Source organism: Ostrinia furnacalis, unplaced genomic scaffold, assembly GCF_004193835.3.
Source record: "Ostrinia furnacalis isolate ACB-3 unplaced genomic scaffold, ASM419383v2 OfSCF4936, whole genome shotgun sequence".
NCBI lineage: Eukaryota > Metazoa > Arthropoda > Insecta > Lepidoptera > Crambidae > Ostrinia > Ostrinia furnacalis.
In genome coordinates this window covers 485,782-510,624 of record NW_021135175.1, presented here as the reverse complement: position 1 = coordinate 510,624, position 24,843 = coordinate 485,782, and the positions used below count along the sequence as shown (strand labels likewise).

The following is a 24,843-nucleotide window of genomic DNA, read 5'->3' as shown; positions in this document are numbered from 1 at the left end:
GATTTACAAAACTGTATTTCTAATAAGTAGATTTTGAGATTCTTTCAAGATTCTACGAGTATGTTTTGAGTTTAGATCTTTTTAATAACTCTACTACAAGCCAAATTTTCGACATTCAATTTTCCGGACGACCAAAATAAAAGTTTGTACTAAACCCTCGGTGTGAGTCTGCCTCGCACTTGACACGTTCTTTTAATGGACATAGTTGGGTTGTTAGCCTTTGTCTATAGTAGGAGAAGACTATTACAATGCTGATCCTATAATAACCAGGTCCCCATCACCCATTTAGTTGCCAATGGACTGGACCCTCATTAGAGACACAACGTTTAAATTAAACGCAACGCATTTCATTGGCTAACACATAACCACTCTGAAACAAAACGGTCACCCACCCAAGGACTATCACGCCTAGAGTTGCTTCATACAATCGTTTGTCTAAGTATGCAGCCTGATTAAAATTCGTGCGCATATTAGTCTCAAAATCATTAACCAAATTAATAAAAGCAATTCACGCTTCAAGGGATGTACGGACGAAAGTACATCAAGCTGTACACTGCGGCATCTTTATGTAGTTGCAATAAAGGCTATTTTACAACAAAAATTAATAGTGCTGAAGTGCTGTCGACTATACTTGTACGTTCAGATCTAGGCCATAATGTAACTTATGAATAGTAATGGTGATGTATTTTCATAACCGCATTCTTATTCAGTAACATCATAGCAAACAAAAGTTAGATTCCCGACAAAAGATAAGAGTTAAGTAATTAACTTTTCGTTCGAAATAATGATTGTAATGGTCATGTTGCTTGGAATTCTTGAGAAATATTGAAATAGCCGGAAGAAACTTACATAACATCTTCTGTAACTTCATTTGTGTACTTAACATGATTTTTCAAATGTAGGTAAATCAACTGTCTCTAACGGAATTTCAACACCCATGTGATTCAACCCACTACGAAGGGCAGATATGCTCTTAGTTACTATTGATAGGTTTTTAAATCACTATCTACCAATAACAGGACACCCAATTAACGTAAGTAGAATTTTATTTAACAACAGACACGGAGAATAGTAAAAAAGTATCATGCTGTAATTAATTCTTTATCAAAAACAATAAGGAACAAAAGTTAAACAAGTCATTGTCAATTTAGAAATCTTGAAAATCTTTCTCGTTGTACAGCTTCCGCTTCTTCGTTATGTTGAAGCCTTTCTTCTCTGCCTTCGGTGGGCCTGGGCAGTGCGTTTTAGGCCCGTAGTACATTACCTGTAGGGGTACAGGTTTTGGTGCCTTTTGGGTCATAGCTGGCGAGAATTTCGATTTCCCCTCATAAACAGGCTCCAAGTCTACCGAACTGGTTTCGGGATACGGGCTTCGGTTCACAGAATATGGCCGCTCCACTTGGCTCTCATACTGGGAAGGGTACGAACTTTGCGCCAGGTACTGCTTAAACTGACTCTGCTTGATTTTCTCCTCAAGCTCTTCTAATCGCTACAAAAAATGGACTAACTATAGTGAAAGTGGATTGTCTCATAATGGACTATAATTAAAGCCTGAGCGGTCTCATTAATACTCTCATGTATTGTGTTTAGCCATTCATTTCGCGTAAGTACGAGGGAATGCATAATTGTAACATTGGGAATTAAGTTTTTCGATGATAATTGTGTGAATTCCTTTATTCCAGCTGATTAGTGCGCGGTTTCAATGGCTCGAATGTTTTGTCTATCATCGTTATGCAAAACGAATTAATTCATTTGCTTATTCATTAGGTTACATAGGGTAAGTACATTAATTATTTTTTGTAAGCTGTAAAACCGTTCGAGCACAAAACGTTCATTGTTTAACCTCGTAAGACCGAAGAGTAAATTTTGTCGACTTCTAAGTATCGCCGAATGTGCTTTCAGAAGAACGAATAATTTGTAGTAGTAAACGCCGAGCACTTCGAGTAAAAAAATTTTTATGTTAGAGATTTTCTTTTGCATTCATATTTTCAGGGGCCCTATATAATGGTGCATAGAGCTTATTTTAGGTGAAAAATAATAAAAAAATGTTTTCTCTTAAAAGAACATTCGGTATTACAGACTTTAAAAAGGAAGAGTAAATAAATTGTATTTTATACTTTAAAGTAAAACATAAATGTAACCTTCTTAATAAATTAATACTACATAAAGATACAATAATGATATTAATAAATGTAACTGAAAAGGAACAACGGAATTCATTTTATTTAATGTTTCATAATNGCTCGCGTTACTTGGTGCGTCAGAACTCTCGGGAGATTACATGCAGGATCCTCAAATGCTGTATACAACATCGTATCAGGTGACGAATCATGGATATACGCGTACGAACCCGAAACAAAAAACCAGTCACGAGTTTGGGTGTTCGAAAATGAATTAAAGCCAACAAAAATTGTTCGTTCACGGAGTGTTGCAAAAAAAATGGTGGCCACGTTTGTCTCCAAAACCGGCCATGTTGCGACTATTCCTCTTGGGGGACAAAGAACGGTTAATGCAGATTAGTATGCTAGCATTTGTTTGCCACAGGTCGTTTCTGAACTCCGTAAAGAGAACTGCAACCGCCGCATCATCCTCCATCACGACAATGCGAGTTCTCACACCGCGCACTGAACAAAAGAGTTTTTAGAGCAAGAAAACATAGAATTATTAGTCCATTCGCCGTACAGCCCTGACCTAAGCCCTAATGATTTCTATACTTTCCCTAAAATTAAGAATAAATTGCGTGGTCAGAGATTTTCATCACCTGAAGAAGCTGTGGAAGCCTACAAAACGGCCATTTTGGAGACCCAAACTTCCGAATGCAATGGTTGCTTCAATGATTGGTTTCGTGTATGGAAAAATGTGTCAAAGTTCGCGGAGAATACTTTAAAAAGCAATAAATAAGTACATTTTTAAATAGTAATGTTGTTTCACTTCCTTGATTCCCGAAATTTTCAGTGCCGCCCTCGTAATTATACAAAATCGCAAGATACGAACATGTTGATAGGTTCGCGTTCACTTTATAAAGTTTTATCAGTTTTATTAATGAATCGTTTTGTTAATTTTCTAATTACCTTTTTTTTACCTACTTTAATTTAATTTCGTTAATTAACAGTTATTTGACGGTTGATGTCCATTCCTTTGCGTACGATTAAATAATTAAGATGTAGTATGACGTCGAAATTTATCGACTTAGACTATAATTTTATTAAATAAGAGTAATCTATTTATGACCAAACAAGTTGGGAAAGCCCACTATGCCCAACAGTGGGCAAGAAAGAACTAAGTCCATCTTACCCGTCTGTAAGCATCGATATTGGAGTCCGTTCGCGCCGCCTGCCGGGCCAACTGCTCCTGCAACTGGGCGATCTGAGCTGCACTGCGCTGGATTTTCTCTTCGTACTCGAGAACCACCACGTTCATCTGCATGAGAATTGAAATAAAGGTAAGAACTAAGAAGGTAAGTAATGGTCAATATACCTAAGTTCTATTTCAGCTATAATTTCAGACTATTTTTGAGCAAAAGAGCACCCTTTTATAAAGAGATGCTACAGTATTTGGACTCCAAATTGGGATACCAAATCGATGCACATAAGCGTCGTTGATAAACCTTTATTATTATACTTCCATTTACACTGATTTTAACAGCTGGACCAAACTACAGGGTGTTAGGTAAATGGGTATATGAGCCGACACTAGCCCATGTTAACATGGTCATATAAATGGTATGGCGAAGTCAGAAATTTGATACCATCATTTTAATTTTTTTAATTTTCATACAAAATAAATTTTATAAAATCCGATTTGTATGAAAATTGTAATAATTAAAATGAAGATATCAATTTTCTGACTTCACCGTACCATTTATATGACCATGTTAACATGGGCTAGTGTCGGCTCATATACCCATTTATCTAACACCCTGTATAAAGGAAGCAGATAAAAAGTCTGTAAGTAAGTATAAGTACCTTACCAATTCTAAGTAGGTACTTGGTAGTCAATAAAACAAAAAGACCGTAGCTAAAGCATGCAAAAATGAATGATTTCTCCATTTACACACAATAACTCCAACTCCTATCGTTAAATCAAACGTTCATTAATGAAAAATATACGTTCGTTAACATTCTCACATTCGGAACAGGCATCGTAGATGGTAATGGTGAAAAATACTGACGCATCATTACAGACACGCACATTTGGTTACAGACCGAAACTTCCTATCGCCCACAGACATGCTACTGCCTACGCCTATCCTATTATCATAATGGGCATGTAACAGTTAGTTTTGTGATCCTTCTTTGGGTTTGGGTGTAGACACAGAATAAATATTTATAGACAAGCATCCATCTCAGATGCGTGCCATATATAGAGAACATAAATATTTGGTTTGAAAATTATTTTTCCCTGCTAAGATTCCATTCTGATGCCTACTTAGTACCTACCTGATTATGTGTGACTTGCACCTACGCTAGTCCCAAATCGAGTTATGGTAGCTAGGTAATCAATTTGTGCGTGATATATCGCTATATTTCAAGTACCTGGGTCATTCCACCGGCCAAGAAAATCACGTGTCCGGGGCCAAAAAGTACCCGAATATCATAATATTCTAGTAACAAATATTTTTATCTAATAGTATAACTTTGGTTCTAGTTGTTAAACCACAGAGATAGTTAATAATAGTTAATTGAGTAATTTAAAAAAAATCGTAAGTCGTCAAAAATTGATTACCACGACGTGTCCGCGCTCCCGATTTCAGAACAAACTTGCTCGTATAAATTAATCCGTTATTATTACCGCTTTCAATGCTTATGTAATCGATTACTGATTAAATAAACATTGATAAATTAAATACGATATAACTATATGACTAAAATGTTTTGTAAAATAACTATTTGAAGTTGTGTCCGGGCGTTAACCGTGATTACCCCGACACGTCACTAATGTGCGCCTACGTCCCTAGCTACGCAATTTAGAAACGAGCTCTATCCTCCCCCGTGAACCTTTAGTGGTGGCCTGCGTGCCGAGGTGATCGGTAATGCAACTCGTCGCAGGATTTCGGAGTTATCGAGATAAGAATATGATTACCCCGACCTTGGTTCAGTGCACGATTGATTTACTCTATCCTGTTTTAATAGGTTTCTTTACATGGAAAGTTCTTGAGAATGTACAGGAATAATGGTCCATGTAACCGCATTTTTGTGTATTAAAACATATGGGATTCAACTTACAGATTGGGCAGGGCTCAGGATAAACCTTAATTTTTTGACTACCCCGACCTTGATTACCCCGACTTTTGTCACCGAGTAATCAATAATACTGTAATTTTACTAATGAATGATTAACTAAATAACGTTTAATAAGCAAAATTACCCTTTACTAAAATGAAATCCTATCTCCTATTAATACATAATATTATTCCTCAAAATTGGCAAGACCCCTGGACTCGACCTTATCACCGCTGAAATGCTGTAAGCCGATGTAAACTCCGCCGTTAACGTCCTGACACCTGTCTTCGAAAACATCTGGATGGAAGAGGAACTCCCAGACGACTGGCATAAGGGGCTTCTAATTATTGTGCCGAAAAAAGGGTAAAGCAAGGGTATCAGTACCGGAAGACCCAAGAGATGCGATCTGGAGTGAGGAATTGCACACCGTTGGTGCAGAGGATGTCCAACGAGTCCACAATTTCACTTACCTCGGGAGCATCGTTTCAGAGCCTGGAGGTACCGAAGAGGACATCACTTCGCGCATTGCCAAGGCCAGAGCTACCTTCGCACAACTTCGAGCCGTATGGCAGTCACGGAAATTGACCCAAGCAAGATCAAAATATTCGGGTCCAACGTCAAACCAGTTCTGCTCTATGGGCGTGAAACGTGGAAGGTCACTAAGGTTATCTCGCACCAGCTGCAGATCTTCTTCAGCCGCTGTCTTCGCCGAATTCTCCAAAATCTTCAAACGACGAACTTTTGGAACGCTGCCACGAAATACCGATCTTTCAGCAGAATAAACGCTGCAAGTGGAACTGGATCGGCCACACTCTCCGAAGGGACCCCGATCACATCCCCAAGCAGGCTCTAGATTGGAACCCCCAGGGAAAATGCAAACGTGGTCGCGCCAAAAAAACATAGCGGCGCACTGTTAAGACTTGGAGCGAGATCAAACACGAAGCTCAAGACCGAATGCGATGGAGGACTGTTGTGGACGCCTTCTGTCCCATATAGGAGACATAGGACATTGAGTCACTAATATTATATGTATAATGTATATGTATGTTTTTTACTCTTTTACGCAACAACTACTTAACAGATTTTGTTGAAACTTTACAATATTGTCGTTTATACATCAAAATAACAAATGGCTAGTTATAATAACATTTATTTTACCATAACTTAAAAAAAACCTTAGAAAATAAAATATTTTGTTTTATTTTTGATTACTCTGACTCCCAACTTTGATTACCCCGACCATGAAAATTTTGATGTCGCATAACTTTTTGTTCCTGCTTGCTACAGATGGGCCAATATAAAAAATATGCTCGTAATAATGTCTATTTTGAAATGTTTTACCTAAACTTACTCTAAATTCAAAAATAAAAAAGGTCGGGGTAATCAACAAAATAATCCAGATCCGGAGAATGACCGACCTACTTACGCCATCCATAAGAAACAGGTGTTAGAGTTCACGGAAGATAAAAATACAAAAACAATTTTTCTAACGTATTGACATACGTAGAAAAAAATTACTATGGTATAATATTGAACTTACCAGTTGGCGCCACTGATCGAGTACGTCCAATCATTAATTATATAAAATAATATATATAAAATAAATGAAGTGACTAAAGACAGTGTCGCTAACTAACAGGGTAAAAATACGATAAGAGCATCATTGCATTTGCACTCATTTGTAGGTAGCGTCACCGTGGAGCAAGGTCCTCAATCGCCAGTGGGGCCAAAGAGTGAGCGAAATTTCGGTCGCTACCTATACGTCTGAGACTGGTATGAGCATGATATAATTTAGTCTCATTCTCCCATGGAGTCAATTATACTCATACCTACATGGTAAACCATACCTTATCACTATGCTCAGTCTCCATTTCCTTGATCTTGCTCCTAAGCTCTTCGATGACGCAAGAAAACTGCGCTATTTGGGTGTCCGAATCGTTCTGCACCTGTTGGACTGGATACACATTTGTTTAGAGCGCATTTAAGACCAATTAGGAAAAGAAAACCTAAGGGTGCGAACACATTGAATATTATGTAATTGGCAACTAAATGCTTTTTGAAAGCAGCAACTAATTAGTGAACGAAAAAAATGAACTGGTAACTAACTAAGCAATTGCACCAGATTGAGAAAGGATTTTTATGTATGTTGTAGGCATCAATATTAAGAAATAAATTTTGACTTCGGCTTGCTAACCAAAGTGATAAAACAGTTTAGCGAACTAATACTAACGGAAGGTTACTCTATCGTGTGGGTTGGAAGTAAGTAATTTAAGTATTCAAGCTCATCGCATGGATGGTTCAAGGCCCAGACATGATTACTATGTTCAAACCGCCAAATCTTACATCATAATACCATCAAGATAACAAGTAAGTAAATAAGTAAGTAATATTCCTTAAGCTACTGTAACAATTAATTAACATCATTCATTAATCAGCTGTATTGTGTAATAACATTGTTTGTGAATTTATTATGCCCTCGCTTTATTTCAAACCCTAGTGGTTATCGTTTCGTTTCGTTTCAGCCAAATGACGTCCACTGCTGGACAAAGGCCTCCCCCAAGGTTTTCCACAATGAACGGTCCTGCGCTGCCCGCATCCAGGCTCTTCCCGCGACCTTTCGAGTGGTTATAAATAATCTAAATGTAACGGATGTAATTGACTTTTTTAGTTGTTAATTATATGAAAAACAAGTAATGTGTACTGGGGCCCTTAAGATCCAGACGGTTCATGCGATCGTTCCGTCTCGCTGAGCACTGCGATAATATGAGAGTGCAATTAGCTATCTCTCACAAGTATTCATACAGAGTCTATTAATAAGTTTATGTGCGCTTTTTATGCGTCTGTCTCTAGACCTTAATAGAAGTTTAAAATTTATTAGACGTTAGATACTTTTTGNTGTAGGTGTTTGGTTTTGCGGTTTGTACTATTTTGCTTTGAATGACAATTGATCTCCATAAAATAATGAGAAATAAAAGTGAACGTGGGCCAGCAAAACACATGGGAAGGATGGAAATTTGAAAGGTAAAGACTCACGAGAGATACTTGTAGGCAGGATCCTTGGTACGATGAGCTGGGTTTTCCGGGCGCTGGCATCCAGGTGGTATCGTCTACGTGGACGTCTTCTTCGATGATATTTCACACACCCAATGTACTGCACCATATGTGGTCCACGAAATACACTCGCGGGAGATCTCCAAAATGCGATTAACACAATATAAACGATAAATAAATTCAGTCCAGAGCTGTGGGACTGAACGCGGCGCGGCGCTCCTTTTCAATCTCGCATTGCGAGCCAAACTAAAAACTTTTATCCAGTCCACGTAGTGAGCGTAAAATGTGTGCAAGCGAGAGGGAAGATAAGGAATGCGGAAGGAAGGATTTTAGTATTTGCTGGCGAAACACCGATATTCATGTGATCAGAAAAAAATACCTTAGATTAGGCGCGGAAGTTTAAAAATAGAAAAGATTATATTATGGCGGCACCAGTAACATTGANGCTTACGAGGTTAATTATACAAAATCGCAAGATACGAACATGTTGATAGGTTCGCGTTCACTTTATAAAGTTTTATCAGTTTTATTAATGAATCGTTTTGTTAATTTTCTAATTACCTTTTTTTTACCTACTTTAATTTAATTTCGTTAATTAACAGTTATTTGACGGTTGATGTCCATTCCTTTGCGTACGATTAAATAATTAAGATGTAGTATGACGTCGAAATTTATCGACTTAGACTATAATTTTATTAAATAAGAGTAATCTATTTATGACCAAACAAGTTGGGAAAGCCCACTATGCCCAACAGTGGGCAAGAAAGAACTAAGTCCATCTTACCCGTCTGTAAGCATCGATATTGGAGTCCGTTCGCGCCGCCTGCCGGGCCAACTGCTCCTGCAACTGGGCGATCTGAGCTGCACTGCGCTGGATTTTCTCTTCGTACTCGAGAACCACTACGTTCATCTGCATGAGAATTGAAATATAGTGAAGGTAAGTAATAGTCAGTGTACCTAAGCTCTATTCAGCTATAAATTTCAGACTATGTTTGAGAAAAAAAAACCCTTTTATAAAGATGCTACAGTATTTAAAGACTCCCCGCAGACTTACAGACTTTTAGCTTTTAGTTATTCAAACCATTGATTCCCTGCTACTTGGAGTCAATAAAACAAAAGACCGTAGCTAAAGCATGCAAAAATGAATGATTTCTCCATATACACACATAAACTCCAACTCCTATCGTTAAATCAAACGTTCATTAATGAAAAATATACGTTCGTTAACATTCTCACATTCGGAACAGGCATCGTAGATGGTAATGGTGAAAAATACTGACGCATCATTACAGACACGCACATTTGGTTACAGACCGAAACTTCCTATCGCCCACAGACATGCTACGGCCTACGCCTATCCTATTATCATAATGGGCATGTAACAGTTAGTTTTGTGATCCTTCTTTGGGTCTGTGTGTGTCTGTGTCTACACACAGAATAAATATTTATAGACGAGTATCCATCTCACACGCGTGCCATACTTATACAGAGAACATAAATATTTGGTTTGAAAATTATTTTTCCCTGCTAAGGTTCCATTCTGATGCCTACTTAGTACCTACATAAATTAATTATGCGTGACTTGCACCTACGCATCCCAAATCGAGTTTGGATGGTAGCTAGGTAATCAGTTTGTGCGTGATGTATCACTATTATTTCAAGTACCTACCTACTTACGCCATCCTTAAGAAACAGGTGTTAGAGTTAACGGAAGATAAAAATACAAAAACAATTTTTCTAAAGTATTGAGCTTACTAGTTGGCGCCACTGGTCGAGTACAGTCCTATCATTTCGCTAGTGACTAAAGTTTAGAGAGTGGAGCCAAATAACTGGGTAAAAAATTCGAATTGATGAACATCATTGCATTTGCACTCATTTGTAGGTGTAGCGCCATTGTAGAGTAAGGTAGTACACACTCTCACCTGACTGAGTTTCTTCCGCCACCTCTTCTCAGCACCAGCCCATAATATGTTGTCCCGAAAGTGGTGGTAGGGCAAGCTATATTTGGGACGTATATACATATAAGTGCCGTGCAATGTGCCTATGTACTGAATAAACTATTTCATTTCACTCGCCAGTGGCACAGTATTGCCAGTGGCACAGTATTGCCAGTGGCGCCAACGAATGACCGAAAATACGGTCGCTCACATCTGAGACTGGCATCAACATTTAATTTTTTAGGATCAACATTCTCCCAGGCAGTCAATACTTACTCATACATGGTATGGTAATACATACCTTATCACTATGCTCTGTCTCCATTTCCTTGATCTTGCTCCTAAGCTCTTCGATGACGCAGGAAAACTGCGCTATTTGGGTGTCCGAATCGTTCTGCACCTGTTGGACTGGATACACATTTGTTCAGAGCGCATAAGACCAATTATGAATAGAAAACCTAAGGGCGCGAACACATTGAATTGCTTTTTGAAAGCAGCAACTAATTAGTGAACGAAAAAATGGACTAGTACCTAACTAAGCAATTGCCCCAGATTGAAAAAAGATTTTTATGTATGTTGTAGGCACCAATATTATGAAATAAATTTTGATTACGACTTGCTAACCAACGTGATAAAACAGTTTAGCGAACTAATACTAACGGAAGGTTACTCTATCGTGTGGGTTGGAACTTGGAAGTAAGTAATTTAAGTAATCAAGCTCATCGCATGGATGGTTCAAGGCCCAGACATGATTACTATGTTCAAACCGCCAAATGTTACATCATAATACCATCAAGATAACAAGTAAGTAAATAAGTAAGTAATATTCCTTAAGCTACTGTAACAATTAATTAACATCATTCATTAATCAGCTGTATTGTGTAATAACATTGTTTGTGAATTTATTATGCCCTCGCTTTATTTCAAACCCTAGTGGTTATCGTTTCGTTTCGTTTCAGCCAAATGACGTCCACTGCTGGACAAAGGCCTCCCCCAAGGTTTTCCACAATGAACGGTCCTAAGCTGCGCTGCCCGCATCCAGGCTCTTCCCGCGACCTTTCGAGTAGTTATAAAGCTATCTAAATTTAACGGATGTAATTGACTTTTTTAGTTGTTAAATAAATGAAAAAAAAGTAATGTGTGCTGGGGCCCTTAAGATCCAGACGGTTCATGCGATCGTTCCGTCTCGCTGAGCACTGCGATGAGAGTGCAATTAGCTATCTCTCACAACACAAGTATTCATACAGAGTCTATTAATAAGTTTATGTGCGCTTTTTATGCGTCTGTCTCTAGACCTTATTAGAAGTTTAAAATTTATCAGATACTTTTTANACTTTTTGAAAAGAATCAAACATTCTCTTAATTTTATTTGGAAGTCTAAAAACTAGATCATTTTGTAAAAGTTACTATAGGTTACACTAATTAGGCGCTTAGATGTATGATGTTAATTAAATTAGCTCGCAAGAAAATATTAATTGTTTTTAAAACCGATAAAAGTACGATGATTTACCTTTTTTCTCGTAGGAAAGCTTTAGATCTTCGATCGTTTTATCGTGGGAACTCCTTAATTCGTTTAAACTCTCGTTTTGTTGATGCGAAAGTGCTTCTTTTTCCTACAAGCAGTGCAATGACATTTAATTACTATAGATCAAAAGTACCTACTTACTTTTTCTAAGCCACTACACTTTTAGCTTGAAGTACGCTTACAATCTGCAACGTTTTAATGTAGGCATCTTTAGTGCAATTTTCATCTTTTAGATTTTTAATTTCGCGTTTCAGATACATGAGTTGGGAAACAGTTTCTTGTAGGTTGCCGATCATTTCTCGAGAGGTTTGCAAATGGTAGCGATGTGATTTTTCTAATTCACGAGCTTCTCTGACTTCAACTTCTAATTTTGTATTTTCATTACGTAATTTTGTAAGTTCCTCCCTTTCCTTTGTGAATTCCTAAAAATAATTTGTAAATTAACAATGAGATATTTTATATTAATTTGTATCGACACGACTTCGTTACCTACAATTTTACACTTCGACAGACTTTGAAGTAAATCTTGCAAACGAGAATTTGAAATATTGGTTTCCCTTTGCTTTGTTTCCATTTTCCATACTTTACCTCAAGGAAATAATACGAAAACGAATTAATTAGAAAGTTACGCAAACTATGTTTACATTATCGCGCCAATCAATGCTGCCAACATGATAAAACGATTTATTATAACTTTTTCTAAATTTTGAATAGGCCCAGATAACGTTTTAAGAAAACCGATGTGTAATGCTACGGCTATACATACGGTTAATTAGCGAAATGTCACTGAATGTCGCGTTAGTAGTTCCAAGGCCGTAAAAACCATAAACAAACACAAAAAAAGTCATTCTGTCACTTTATGTCATTTGTCTTTGTCAATCTGTTGTCTAAAAAAAACATAGTCATAACCTCACCAGCAAAGGTGGAAAATTATTTGTAACGTGTGATTAAAAGACACCAATTCAGTTGAGACTGCGTGTTAATATTTAAGACTGCATTAATCATTATAAACAATGACGACTGCTTATGGAATACATCTGGGAAACAACTCTGCTTGTCTTGCCTCGTTTACCAATGGTGCTGCTACCGTGATCGCTAACGATGCCGGTGACCGAGTGACCCCAGCAATCGTCGCTCTCAACGGTTCGGAATGGGAGATCGGACTTACCGCTAAATCTGGTCAGGCTCTGACGAAGGTCATAATCAAACATAACAAGCGCCTGATGAACTGTGATTACAATGAAGAAGATCTGTCCTACGTCGAAACTTCATCATCTTGCCGCATTCAAAACGAAGATAAGCTGACATACGAGTTTGAAACAAGTGAAACTACACAGTATTCTAACCCAGATAACATTGCAACTAAGATTTATGCTAAATTGTTCACTATTGCCAGCCACTCTATGAGGAGTGAAGGAGACTTGAAGTTGGTGTTAGCAGCCCCTTTGCATTGGTCAAATGAAAGCCGAGACAGATTGGTTAAATCAGCTGAATTGGCTGGTTTTGATGTATTACAAGTGATAAGTGAGCCAGCAGCTGCACTATTAGCTTACAATGTTGAAGAGACTGAAGATGATATTAATGTCTTAGTTTACCGCCTTGGTGGGTCATCGTGTGATGTCTCCATCCTAAAAGTTTCGAGGGGATTCATAAGTGTTGAAAAAAGTATATTCCGCTCCGATCTAGGTGGACAGTGCCTTACAAAAGACTTGGCACATTATATTGCTCAAGAAGTGAAGCAGAAGTGGAAATTAGATCCCGAAGAAAGTAAGAGAGCCATGGCAAAGTTAATGCTCCATTCAGACAACTGCAAACATGTTTTGTCCACATTGAGTTCAGCTCATGTCTTTATTGAGTCATTGATGGATGGTGTTGATTGGAGCCAAAACATTTCTCGGGCAAGATTTGAAAACATTATTTCTTCAAAAATATCTGCATATATAGAGCCAGCTCAGAAACTGATTGAAAACTTTGATGGGAAAATCCACAAAATTGTTCTGAGTGGAGGAAGTATGAAGATTCCAAAACTACAATCTGCGATTGCCAATTTATTGCCTGAAGCTGAAGTACTTTCAGGAATCAATCCCGATGAAGTTATTGCTATGGGATGTGCTAAACAAGCTGGCATGTTATTTGAAATTCCTGATGTTAATTTGCACGATATGAGTGCTGAAGTAGAATTCTTAGGGAAAGATATTTATCTTAAATACCTGGATCAAACAGTCCAAATATTTAAAGAAGGCACACCTCCATTTGCTCAGAATACTTGTAGTATAGATGCTGGCAAAGATATCAAAGATATAAGCTTCAGTTTACTGGATAATCCTGAGGGTGATGAGTTTGCGAAAGAAACATTCAATGTAGAAAGCTTGACCAAACCATTTACATTGAAAGCCACATTGCAGAACTCCAAAATATTGTTACAAGTTGAATAAATTAATATTTTCTTAATATTTTATTTGTTTTTCTTTTCACCCTTCTTCCTTCAATATTAATCAGGTGGAATTTTCATAGTTTAATTTAGTCTTAATGATACACTACCTATCTACTACATAGCAGTCAATAAAATTAAAACATGACATGATGGCAGTACACTTAAATTACATTACAGTACTACTGAGTACTACTGTCAGTGGCGGGCGTAGCTAGGTAACCAAGGGCCCTGGGGCAAATAAAAAATGGGGGCCCACTGCAATCTAAATTTTATCAAGCTTATTGACTTCAAGCTTACTTCCTGCCTCATACAGCATTATTTTTTAAAATCTTTACAGTAAAAGTAAAACGCACATCGATGAATATTAAAACGCACATAATGTGCCGTCTTTACAAGACTGCCAAGTTGGCAACCCACAGAAAGAATTTAGAGGAATTAATTCCCCAGTTATGACTTTCGAATTTATCTCTATTTACATTATTTTGAAAATGTAGGGGCCCCGGGGCACCGCCCCGCCTAGCCCCTTAGTAGCTACGCCCCTGAGTACACAGAACTACACCATTCATAATTCATAATATTGATAATCTTTGAACTAAAATGTTCTTGTTCATTGTTTTATGTTCTAATGGTAATGGCGGAGAAGAGAAGCAGAAAAAATAAAATCTGATTTGTTTCAAAAATTCAAAATACTTCTCTGCTCCGCTCCGCCTTGGTGGAACCCGAGCTTTATGTATGTTTATGTAGGTAGTAGGACACAAGCACGGAGCAACGGTTATTGTTACAAGTGCTCCATGAACAAAAGTAACGTTAAACGTTACTGATAATGCAACGAAACGTTAAAATAGTGATAGTTGATAGTTTGACAAATTTGACATTATGATGACGTCCGTACGTTCAAATAATATTGTTTAAAAAAATATATTTACACATCACGTCGTTTACAAATTTTTTGTAATTTAATTTTAAAATAAATTAGAAAAAATATATTCACTAGATAATTATGAATATCTTAGCTGTATCAATTATATTCTCAGTGTTATATCATATGCCAGATGTGATAGCTTCTTTAGATAGTGAAGATGTTCGCAATTATTTAGGAACTCGCACTCCTTACAGATTTATTTCAAATAAAAATGATTCTAAGATAAAATATCCTAGTAAGTCACAAAAATAATAATTTCTATATATTTTGCAATCATTACATGATACGTTAACTTCTAAAACATATTAATTTTGTAGACTGCAAGGATTCTAAAATATGGATGATGATTCGCCATGGAACAAGATTGCCAAGTGCTAAGGATATTTTGGGCATGAACAGTACGCTTCGGGATTTGAAATATGAAATTCTGCTCATGCACAAAAAAGGCAAAGGTAATAACATTGTTATAATAGTTTCATTAACTGCAAAATGTTTTGTTTGCAACGAATAAACGAAACTTTGTATATGCTTCAAGGTGAACTGAATCCAGAGCAGTTAAAATTAATAGAAGACTGGTCCAAACACATAGATGTTGAGCAGGAGAAGTTCTTGGCTCGGGAAGGTCAAGATGAGATGATACTGCTCGCTGAGAGAATGCATAAAAGATTCCCAAATGCTATAAAAAATAAGTACAATAATAAAACATTCATGGTAAGTTTGATTTGCTTTATACTTTTATTTTAGTTTACTAAAGTAGCTTTCTCTAATATCCTTTTGATTAAAAAGTGCTGATGAGTGTAAAATTATCTATTAATTTCCAGTTCCGTTATACGGCTACACAGAGAGCGCAGCAAAGTGCAAGATATTTCACCATCGGTTTATTTGACAAGAAAGAGTCTCAGGGAGTGATTTTTTCACCTGCAAACAAAGTAGATCCAGAATTAAGAGTAAGCTGTTTAATTATTATTTTTTAAATGATTGTTAAATGTAACTTTCTTAGTATTATCCCTATTTATATTGATTTTACTGTCTTTCTAAGCTTACCCTACATTAAGTTGCAATTTTTCAGTTTTACAAACATTGTGACAAGTGGCAAAAGCAAGTTAAGAAAAATCCAGACACATACGTCGAGCAAAAATTGTACGGCACAAGTGCTGAAATGAACAAGACTATAGCTGCTGTTAGCAAAAAGTTGGGTCTAGATAAAGTCTTGAGTTTAGGTTTGTAATGCTTAGCTTGCTTTGCTGTTTGCTACTATCTCTTTCACTTAAAAACCTGTCAATCAATGTCATCTATCAACTATTAGTTAGTCCATTAAAGAATTAAACTATGAGTTAGCCTCAAAATATTTATATAATAATCAACAGAACTCATACTCTTGCTAAAAAAACATTATTTCTAGGTTGGCTTTCTAAAAGCTACTAATCTTTCCTCATTCTTAATTGCTATAAAATTAATTAATGGTCACTCAACTCAAAACTTGTAAGTAATAGATATCACAAGTAGCTCTAAAATTAATGCCCATTAATATATAATAGCACTAATATGCCTACACATTATTTTAAATAAGGTATTTTTTTAAATGCTTTTTTCTATTTACAGGAACTGTGAATTTAATGTATAAGATCTGCGGATTTGAAACGTCTTGGAATAAGCATCATTTGTCGCCATGGTGCAGTGCTTTTGATCAGGAGAGTGCAGAGGTTTGTATGTATTCAGAAATTTTAGCCTGAAATGACTGGTGGGTTGTGTAGAGCAATTGCAGTTCTGGGTTCAAATCCCGCAAGTATTAAACATTAGTATAATAAGCATGACCATTTACATCTTGATTTATACAGTCACGGAATGAAAAGGTTCGTCAGTTTTCAAATTGATTCCTTCAACGAATNGCGAAATACCCTAATATCGTTCGTGCTCCATGGACAAAAGTAACGTTAAACGTTATTGATAACGCAACGAAACGTTAAAATAGCGATAGTTTGACATGTATTACTTTTCTCTATGGTTTGACATTATGATGATGCACGTTCAAATAATTGCTTCAAAAATAAAAAAAGAAATAATATTTACATTACGTTTACAAATTTTTTGTAATTTTAAATAAAGTAGAAACAATATATTCACTAGATAATTATGAATATCTTAGCTATATCAATTATATTCTCAGTGTTATATCATATGCCAGATGTGATAGCTTCTTTAGATAGTGAAGATGTTCGCAATTATTTAGGAACTCGCACACCTTACAGATTTATTTCTAATAAAAATGATTCTAAGATAAAATATCCTAGTAAGTCGCAAAAATAATAATTTCTATATATTTTGCAATCATTACATGATACGTTAACTTCTAAAACATATTAATTTTGTAGACTGCAAGGATTCTAAAATATGGATGATGATTCGCCATGGAACAAGACTGCCAAGTGCTAAGGATATTTTGGGCATGAACAGTACGCTTCGGGATTTGAAATATGAAATTCTGCTCATGCACAAAAAAGGCAAAGGTAATAACATCATTGTTGTAATAGTTTTAATAATCGTCCTCCCAGCCACGGGTGTTATACCCAAGTTACTATTTTGAACACCTGCAGGATAGTTCGTAAGTTCCTCCAAAGCGAACAAATCCAATGATTTCAAAAAATGCTTTCGGCCCGTGAACGACATTAAACCGGGTTCCAGTGGAAACCGTGCCTACGAAACATAGTAGAAAAACAATAATAAATAATAATAACAATAATAAAGTTTTATTAACTGCAAAATGTTTTGCTCAAATTATGTGCGTACGTAATTGCAATAAATAAAAGAAACTTTATTTATGCTTCAAGGTGAACTGAATCCAGAGCAGTTAAAATTAATAGAAGACTGGTCCAAACACATAGATGTTGAGCAGGAGAAGTTCTTGGCTCGGGAAGGTCAAGATGAGATGATACTGCTTGCTGAGAGAATGCACAAAAGATTCCCAAATGCTATAAAAAATAAGTACAATAATAAAACATTCATGGTAAGTTTGATTTGCTTTATTACTTTTATTTTAGTTACTAAAGTAGCTTTCTCGAATATCCTTTTGATAAAAAAGTGCTGATGTACGTAAAATTATTTATTAATTTCCAGTTCCGTTATACGGCTACTCAGAGAGCACAGCAAAGTGCAAGATATTTCACCATCGGTTTATTTGATAAGAAAGAATCCCAAGGAGTGATTTTTTCACCTGCAAACAAAGTAGATCCAGAGTTAAGAGTAAGCTGTATTAATTATTATTTTTGAAATTATTGTTAAATGCAATTTTTTTGATATTATCCCTATTTATATTGATTTTACTGTCTTTCTAAGCTTACCCTACACTAAGTTGCAATTTTTCAGTTTTACAAACATTGTGACAAGTGGCAAAAGCAAGTTAAGAAAAATCCAGACACATACGTCGAGCAAAAATTGTACGGCACAAGTGCTGAAATGAACAAGACTATAGCCGCTGTTAGCAAAAAGTTGGGTCTAGATAAAGTCTTGAGTTTAGGTTTGTAATGCTTAGCTTGCTTTGCTGTTTGCTACTATCTCTTTCACTTAAAAACCTGTCAATCAATCAATGTCATCATCTATCAACTAATAGTTAGCCCAGAATTAAACCAATTCCTCTATGAGTTAGCCTCAAAATATTTATATAATAATCAACAGAACTCATACTCTTGCTAAAAACATTATTTCTAGGTTGGCTTTCTAAAAGCTACTAATCTTTCCTCATTCTTAATTGCTATAAAATTAATTAATGGTCACTCAACTCAAAACTTGTTAAATATTAGATATCACAAGTAGCTCTAAAATTAATGCCCATTAATAAACAATAGCACTAATATGACTACACATTATTTAAAATAAGGTATTTTTAATGCCTTTTTCTATTTACAGGAACTGTGAATTTAATGTATAAGATCTGCGGATTTGAAACTTCTTGGAATAAACATCATTTGTCGCCATGGTGCAGTGCTTTTGATCAGGAGAGTGCAGAGGTTTGTATGCGTTCAGAAATTTTAGCCTGAAATGACTGGTGGGTTGTGTAGAGCAATTGCAGTTCTGGGTTCAAATCCCGCAAGTATTAAACGTTAGTGTAATAAACATCACCATTTACGTCTCGATTTAAACATGGAGTTTGGTAATTTTGAGTTTTGTTTCAGGTAATGGAATATTATCACGATTTGAAACATTATTGGATGGATGGCTATGGGCATGATCTGACTTACAGACAAGCATGTATGGCGATCAAAACTATGTTTGATAATTTCAGGTATATACAAATTAAAAATATTAAACCTTGACTCTGTTTGCTTAGAAAATTAGTTATGGCAATAGCATTTACTATAATAAACTGATGTCATTATTACCGTGACAAAATTTGTAATTGTAGCTATCCATCCATTTATACCACTTTAACCGAGCGCGATCATGCGGCAAACTAAATAAATGGCGGCATGTGGATATACCAGCTTCCATAGAGAAATTTTCGAACCCCTTTAGCTCACACACTGGATAACTTTATTTTACGATTCCAGTCACAAAAAAGACCCGCACGCGATATTCCTGTTCGCACACTCGGGGACCCTGCTCAAGATCCTCACACACATGCATCTGTATAAACCGGAGACTCCGCTACGAGGCGACGCCATCGACAGGAAGAGGCCGTGGCGAGCGACTAATATTGACTGCTTCGCTTCTAACTTAGCTTTTGTGTTATACAAGTAAGTTATATTGTTGTTAATCTATAACATCCTACATTTTAATATTTCACTGACCTGCCTCTCTTAAATAAGTGGGATAACGTGACAGTTGTAATTTTAGAATCCGTTCACACAGCGAAGTTTTTCGAACTTTGCAGAATTTCGAAATTATCGTTCGTTCGTTCGTTTCAGCCAAATGACGTCCACTGCTGGACAAAGGCCTCTAAGAATTTCCATACCGACCAGTCCTGTTAAATTATAACTGTCATGTTTTGTCATCTGTTTATGGGAGCTATACCATCCCACAGTTGGGCAAAGGAATCCCCCAGTCTTCCGCTTTTTAGTAAAGGTCTCCCTTTCTAAATGTGCCTCAGATTATAAGTACATTCATATTTTAAATGGCAGTATTTTTTACATTTTAATCTAAATCAAGTTTTTTCTCAGGTGCAAAGATGGCGACCGCGTTTTGACGTTGCACCAAGAGAGAATAATAAAGCTGCCGATGTGTGAGAGCGAGTTGTGTCCCCTGGAGCATCTGAAGGAATACTTCCACGATTCCATTTACAACTGTGATTATTCCGACATGTGCAGCCTTGATAAAGATAATAGTTCATAAATTAAAGACTATGCCATATTGCGATGGGCTATCTGAAAGAACTTAAAATCATGACGATCATGGTTGTTGATACTTATCAATTAGGTATTAATAATGGAAGTCTGTGTGCTGTCAACTTAAAAAAATGGTAAAATGAGAATTTCCACGAATTGCATTTGGTTTTACTAAAGAGAAATCAGTACTACTTATAACTAAAATGCAAAAGAAAATAATATTTATTTTTAAACCAAACATATGAAGTAATGCTTTTGGCTATGTAAATTCGTCGAGCAGTCCGATTAAAATGTCACTTTAGTGGCTTGATATACATATTTACCTATTGGATCTTAAATTACATACCAATAAATAGGTACCCCTTAAGTCAGTTTGAGTAAAACTTACATAAGTAGAACTGTAAGCTTGGAGATCAATGTTTATATGTAGTATTAGACTAGGCGCAGACCACCGATTTTTAGTTGGCCGATATTTGGGGCCCGATTTTAATTTGTATGACGAATCGGCCAAATCAAATCGATGTAATGTGCGCACTTCTATACATGCCCATGTATTAGCTTAAGACCTTCTCACCAAATGAAGCAATAAAGAATTATGAATTATGAATTATACTGATCAAATGCCCGACTAAACTATCGGCCGACGAAAAATCGATGGACTGCGCCTAGCCTTAAAGATCTGCTAAATAAATCGAAGGTTACAAAGTAGCTTTAATGTAATATGAATTAAAATTGCACGAGAATGAAGTTTTTAACGATATAAAGTTTATTTGCGTGTCAATTAATAGTTAAGCATTAGTTTTTTACGAGGGTTGTTAGCTGCGACATGAAATCAATAAAAAGTATTAATGTTAAATTTGATTCTTTTATTTAAGACTAGCTTTTGCTTAATATGGCTTTGCCCGCGTGAAATTTATGCCTATAATGTTATTCTGATGCATAAACAATACTATTGTAAAGTTTCGTCAAATCCGTTCCGTAGTTTTTGCGTGAAAGAGGTACGAACATAGATCCAAAACAAAACAAAACAAACAAACTTTCATTATAAAATTAGAGGGATAGGATAGTCTCTAAACCTCACAAGTGATCTCACTAACGAGAATCTTCGGATCTTTCTTTATTGCCAAAAACTTAACTTGGTTTGAGCTCAGTTAACTGACCCCATCCATCTCAACGTCACGTCCTTGCAACATGTTGGTTACTTTATAAGTTTGTATCTTGTATTGTCTCGTTCAAAAAGTAGCTACTTACTACATACAATGTTAGTTTATTGTGGGTTTCGCCGAGAATGTACAACTTTGAGCCGCAATAGATACCGGGATGAAAGAGCTTAGTTTCAACGTGTAGCAACAACAATGATGCGCATTTGGCCACGAAGTTTCGGACTTTCTTGATGGACTAGCTCAAGAAGTCTTATTACAAAATTTACTTTTGAATACAGCTTCGTCCGTGTAAAATTCAGGTTATCATAGCTGATGATTTCGGCCATAGTGACCACTTCGACTTCTATCTTGGCGGCGCTGGTGCGACCAAAGATGGCTTACGCAGCCGATCTTCGCTGCAAACCCACCCCCTCGTACATTGAGGATATCTGAGGACGCCGACAACATAGCTATTTATACTTAGTTAATGCGGTATAAATACCTACTTTAATTCATGCGTCACTGATTTACGTCTTTTGGCAAGGAAAAATAAAAACTGGTTTCTATTAGGTACCTAGGGGTTAGGTAGGATGTTATAAAAACAAAACCAAAGCAAACATAACAATCACAACGAATAAGTAAATAGCCCATGTATCTAGGGATTAACATGAGTGAGAAGTAAACAGAAATAATGGTAGGTGTAACAAATTCGGCTGGCATTCAGGCCATGAACGTATTAAAATATTTTGCGAAAGCTTTGTAGCTGTCGCTTTATGAGTCGTTAAATTAACACACTGTTGTAAATTGAGTCATTACATTTCATAAGTTCCAAGACTTATTTCAAAGAAAATTTGAAACGGACACAGGTAATGGGAAGCGGATGATATTCATTAAGAATTTAATATGTAATTCAGTAGGTAACTAGGCATGACTAATTCTAGATATAGTCAGGCCTATGGGGGCAGCTGCCTCCTCTGGAAATATTCGCTTAGGAGGTAAACCTAAAAAATCTGACTTCATTAATATGTTCTAGACTTTTTTCATGAAATAATAGCAGCCCAAAACTGCTGAAATTTTTTACGTAGGCACTTTTCATTCCGTTTTGCAAAATTAAACCTTATGTTTCGGGCCGTAAACTGAATTTGTAATAGGTATTTATTTTTACATTAATCCCCAAAGGACCTAAAATTTTTGGCTGGCTAGCAAAACCTAAAACGATCGAAGCTTTGGCCGTTTGCCGGGAACATCGTTGGCAGTGCTGGTTCCTTGATAAATGGTGTCGGCACTTGGCAGCCACCGGCTCAATAACATACATGGTGTGCACGCCTCCTTAATTTATAACTCTACTGCGAAACCAAAATTGATATCGAAGTGCGACTCATTGTTTTTGTTTGAACCAGATTTAACTACAAACATTTTGGAGCTTTCGATTGGGAATAATTGGGATACGCCTTGAACTTAATCATTACTTAGTTTAACCTACTAAATACCTACTACGTAGCTAAGTGTCTGAAGTTTGTGGTGAATAATTTACAAATCTAAAGTTGTTATAAATTAAGCTTTAGAACAGCTTACATTTTCATTCATATCTGAGTAGGTAAATACTTAGGTATCCGTTCAGATTTGACTGTCTTCATTCATATTATTCATATTCATAGATAGATTTTTATAAGGTATTTCAATGTGGCTTTTACCAAATAAGTAATTACATGTACCTTACTTCCTGCCGCGTACAACCAAACTGTGGAAAGGACTGTCGTCTGCGGTGTTTCCGGACGGATACGACCTGCAAGCTTTCAAGAAGAGAGCGTATCTTCAGCTTCACCTTAAAGGCCGGCAACGCACCTGTAACGCACCTGGGTCTGCGGGTGTCTATGGGCGACGGTAATCACACGGTGATCCGTCTGCTCGTTTGCCTCCTGTCACATAAAAAAAGAAATTTAACTAGCTTGTGGAACCCTAAGTGGTCGCATATGAGACCGCGGTAACAATAACAATTGATTTCGCTGGTCTAACTAAATAACTAACATTAGGCCCCTTTTAAAGTTAGTTTTAAAACAGCTTACTGTTTCTGTATACTATAGTAATAAACGATAATAGGCGAGTGGAAAACTTACGAATAGCTCCCCGGTTTAACGGGCGTGTCTAACTCCACGTCATTGACTTTAACAGCGACTGAGGAATTTCATTAGATCGCGTAATGTTAATTTTCTGTTGCTTTTCATTTGCGAGCAGCGAAGATGAAAAACGCTTTTCATCGCTGTGGGGTTGGTAAGTTTCGTTTTTAAAACCTTTCCTGGAAATATCACTTTCTATACTTGTTAATTACTTACTTATTACTTTACTAGCGGCCGCCCGCGACTTCGTACGCGTGGATCCCGTTTTACCCCATTCATCTATCTTAAGCGGCTTAGATTTTTATATACAATTTTTTTTCCCGCTAACTCCCGTTCCCGTGGGAATTTTGCAATATCCTGTTGTAACTAAGCTTGGAGTTTACTAAGGTACCTGCATGCCAAATTTCAAGCGTCTATCTTACGTGGTTTAGAGTTTTTCATACAAATGTTTTTTCCCGCTAACTCCCGTTCCCGTATGAATTTTGCAATATCCTGTTGTAAATAAGCTAAGAGTTTACTAAGGTACCTGCATGCCAAGTTTCAAGCGTCTATCTTACGCGGTTTAGAGTTTTTCATACAAATGTTTTTTCCCGCTAACTCCCATTCCCGTGGGAATTTTGCAATATTCTGTTGTAACTAAGCTTTTAGTTTACTAAGGTACCTGCATGTCAAATTTCAAGCGTCTAACTTAAGCGGTTTAGATTTTTCATGCAAAAGGATTTTCCCGTTCCCGTGGGAATTCTTAAGTATCCTATAACCTGCACAGGAGTATGAAGAATAATTGTACCAAGTTTCGTTAAAATCCGTCGAGTAGTTTTTGTTTCTATAAGGAACATACAGACAGACAGACAGACAGACAAAAATTTTACTGATTGCATTTTTGGCATCAGTATCGATCATTAATCACCCCCTGATAGTTATTTTGAAAATATATTTCATGTACAGAATTGACCTCTCTACAGATTTATTATAAGTATAGATTAGCCTAGGCGCAGACCATCGATTTTTAGCTGGCCGACTAAACTATCGGCCAACTAAAAATCGATGGTCTGCGCCTAGTCTTAGAGCCGGTTTTTACTTACCTACCTACCTATAAAAAGCGTGAAGAGATAGTAGGTAAGTAGATAAGTTTATAAATAGACTACAATATGTTGATGATGTGTTCCCATTTCCTG

At 36.5% G+C, this 24,843-nt stretch overlaps 3 protein-coding genes across 5 annotated transcripts; 2 read left to right on the top strand and 1 right to left on the bottom strand.

Annotated features, from left to right (window-relative positions):
- Positions 1-1,044: 1,044 nt before the first annotated feature.
- On the bottom strand, positions 1,045-12,309 carry LOC114360322 (tropomyosin). Its single transcript, XM_028315000.1, has 6 exons — positions 12,229-12,309; positions 11,918-12,157; positions 11,721-11,823; positions 10,512-10,618; positions 9,058-9,183; positions 1,045-1,489 (listed from the first exon to the last, which is right to left on the bottom strand). Exons 1-6 carry the CDS (start codon positions 12,307-12,309, stop codon positions 1,148-1,150), a joined length of 999 nt encoding a protein of 332 aa, XP_028170801.1. The 3' UTR covers positions 1,045-1,147.
- A 320-nt stretch (positions 12,310-12,629) lies between these two features.
- On the top strand, positions 12,630-14,188 carry Hsp70-14 (heat shock 70 kDa protein 14-like). Its single transcript, XM_028315003.1, has one exon. It carries the CDS (start codon positions 12,749-12,751, stop codon positions 14,168-14,170), a length of 1,422 nt encoding a protein of 473 aa, XP_028170804.1. The 5' UTR covers positions 12,630-12,748; the 3' UTR covers positions 14,171-14,188.
- A 942-nt stretch (positions 14,189-15,130) lies between these two features.
- Positions 15,131-21,085, top strand: LOC114360328 (multiple inositol polyphosphate phosphatase 1). 3 transcript variants are annotated; one of them, XM_028315011.1, is made up of 9 exons: positions 15,131-15,326; positions 15,409-15,543; positions 15,627-15,802; positions 15,913-16,038; positions 16,161-16,311; positions 16,694-16,794; positions 19,261-19,370; positions 19,636-19,821; positions 20,245-21,085. In XM_028315011.1, the coding sequence occupies exons 1-9, from the start codon at positions 15,170-15,172 to the stop codon at positions 20,414-20,416; spliced, it is 1,314 nt and encodes a 437-aa protein (XP_028170812.1). In that variant the 5' UTR covers positions 15,131-15,169; the 3' UTR covers positions 20,417-21,085. The 3 variants fall into 3 exon arrangements, with proteins under 3 accessions (XP_028170812.1, XP_028170811.1, XP_028170809.1); XM_028315010.1 differs by lacking the exons at positions 15,913-16,038; positions 16,161-16,311; positions 16,694-16,794 and adding exons at positions 18,206-18,331; positions 18,455-18,605; positions 18,995-19,095 and having other exon boundaries at positions 15,150-15,326; XM_028315008.1 differs by lacking the exons at positions 15,131-15,326; positions 15,409-15,543; positions 15,627-15,802; ... (1 more) ...; positions 16,161-16,311; positions 16,694-16,794 and adding exons at positions 17,148-17,381; positions 17,464-17,598; positions 17,920-18,095; ... (1 more) ...; positions 18,455-18,605; positions 18,995-19,095.
- The last annotated feature ends 3,758 nt before the right edge of the window (positions 21,086-24,843 follow it).

What these genes read in the sequence shown, in the direction of transcription:
- LOC114360322 (XM_028315000.1), bottom strand. Translation starts at nt 12,309, where the DNA reads ATGGAAACAAAGCAAAGGGAAACCAATATTTCAAATTCTCGTTTGCAA. An exon ending in AGACAGAGCATAGTGATAAG is followed by an intron (nt 9,184 to 10,511) that starts GTATGTATTACC and finishes ATTCTCATGCAG; the next exon opens with ATGAACGTAGTGGTTCTCGA. An exon ending in ATATCGATGCTTACAGACGG is followed by an intron (nt 1,490 to 9,057) that starts GTAAGATGGACT and finishes CATTTTTTGTAG; the next exon opens with CGATTAGAAGAGCTTGAGGA.
- Hsp70-14 (XM_028315003.1), top strand. Translation starts at nt 12,749, where the DNA reads ATGACGACTGCTTATGGAATACATCTGGGAAACAACTCTGCTTGTCTT.
- LOC114360328 (XM_028315011.1), top strand. Translation starts at nt 15,170, where the DNA reads ATGAATATCTTAGCTGTATCAATTATATTCTCAGTGTTATATCATATG. An exon ending in TTCTAAGATAAAATATCCTA is followed by an intron (nt 15,327 to 15,408) that starts GTAAGTCACAAA and finishes TTAATTTTGTAG; the next exon opens with ACTGCAAGGATTCTAAAATA. An exon ending in AAGTAGATCCAGAATTAAGA is followed by an intron (nt 16,039 to 16,160) that starts GTAAGCTGTTTA and finishes GCAATTTTTCAG; the next exon opens with TTTTACAAACATTGTGACAA.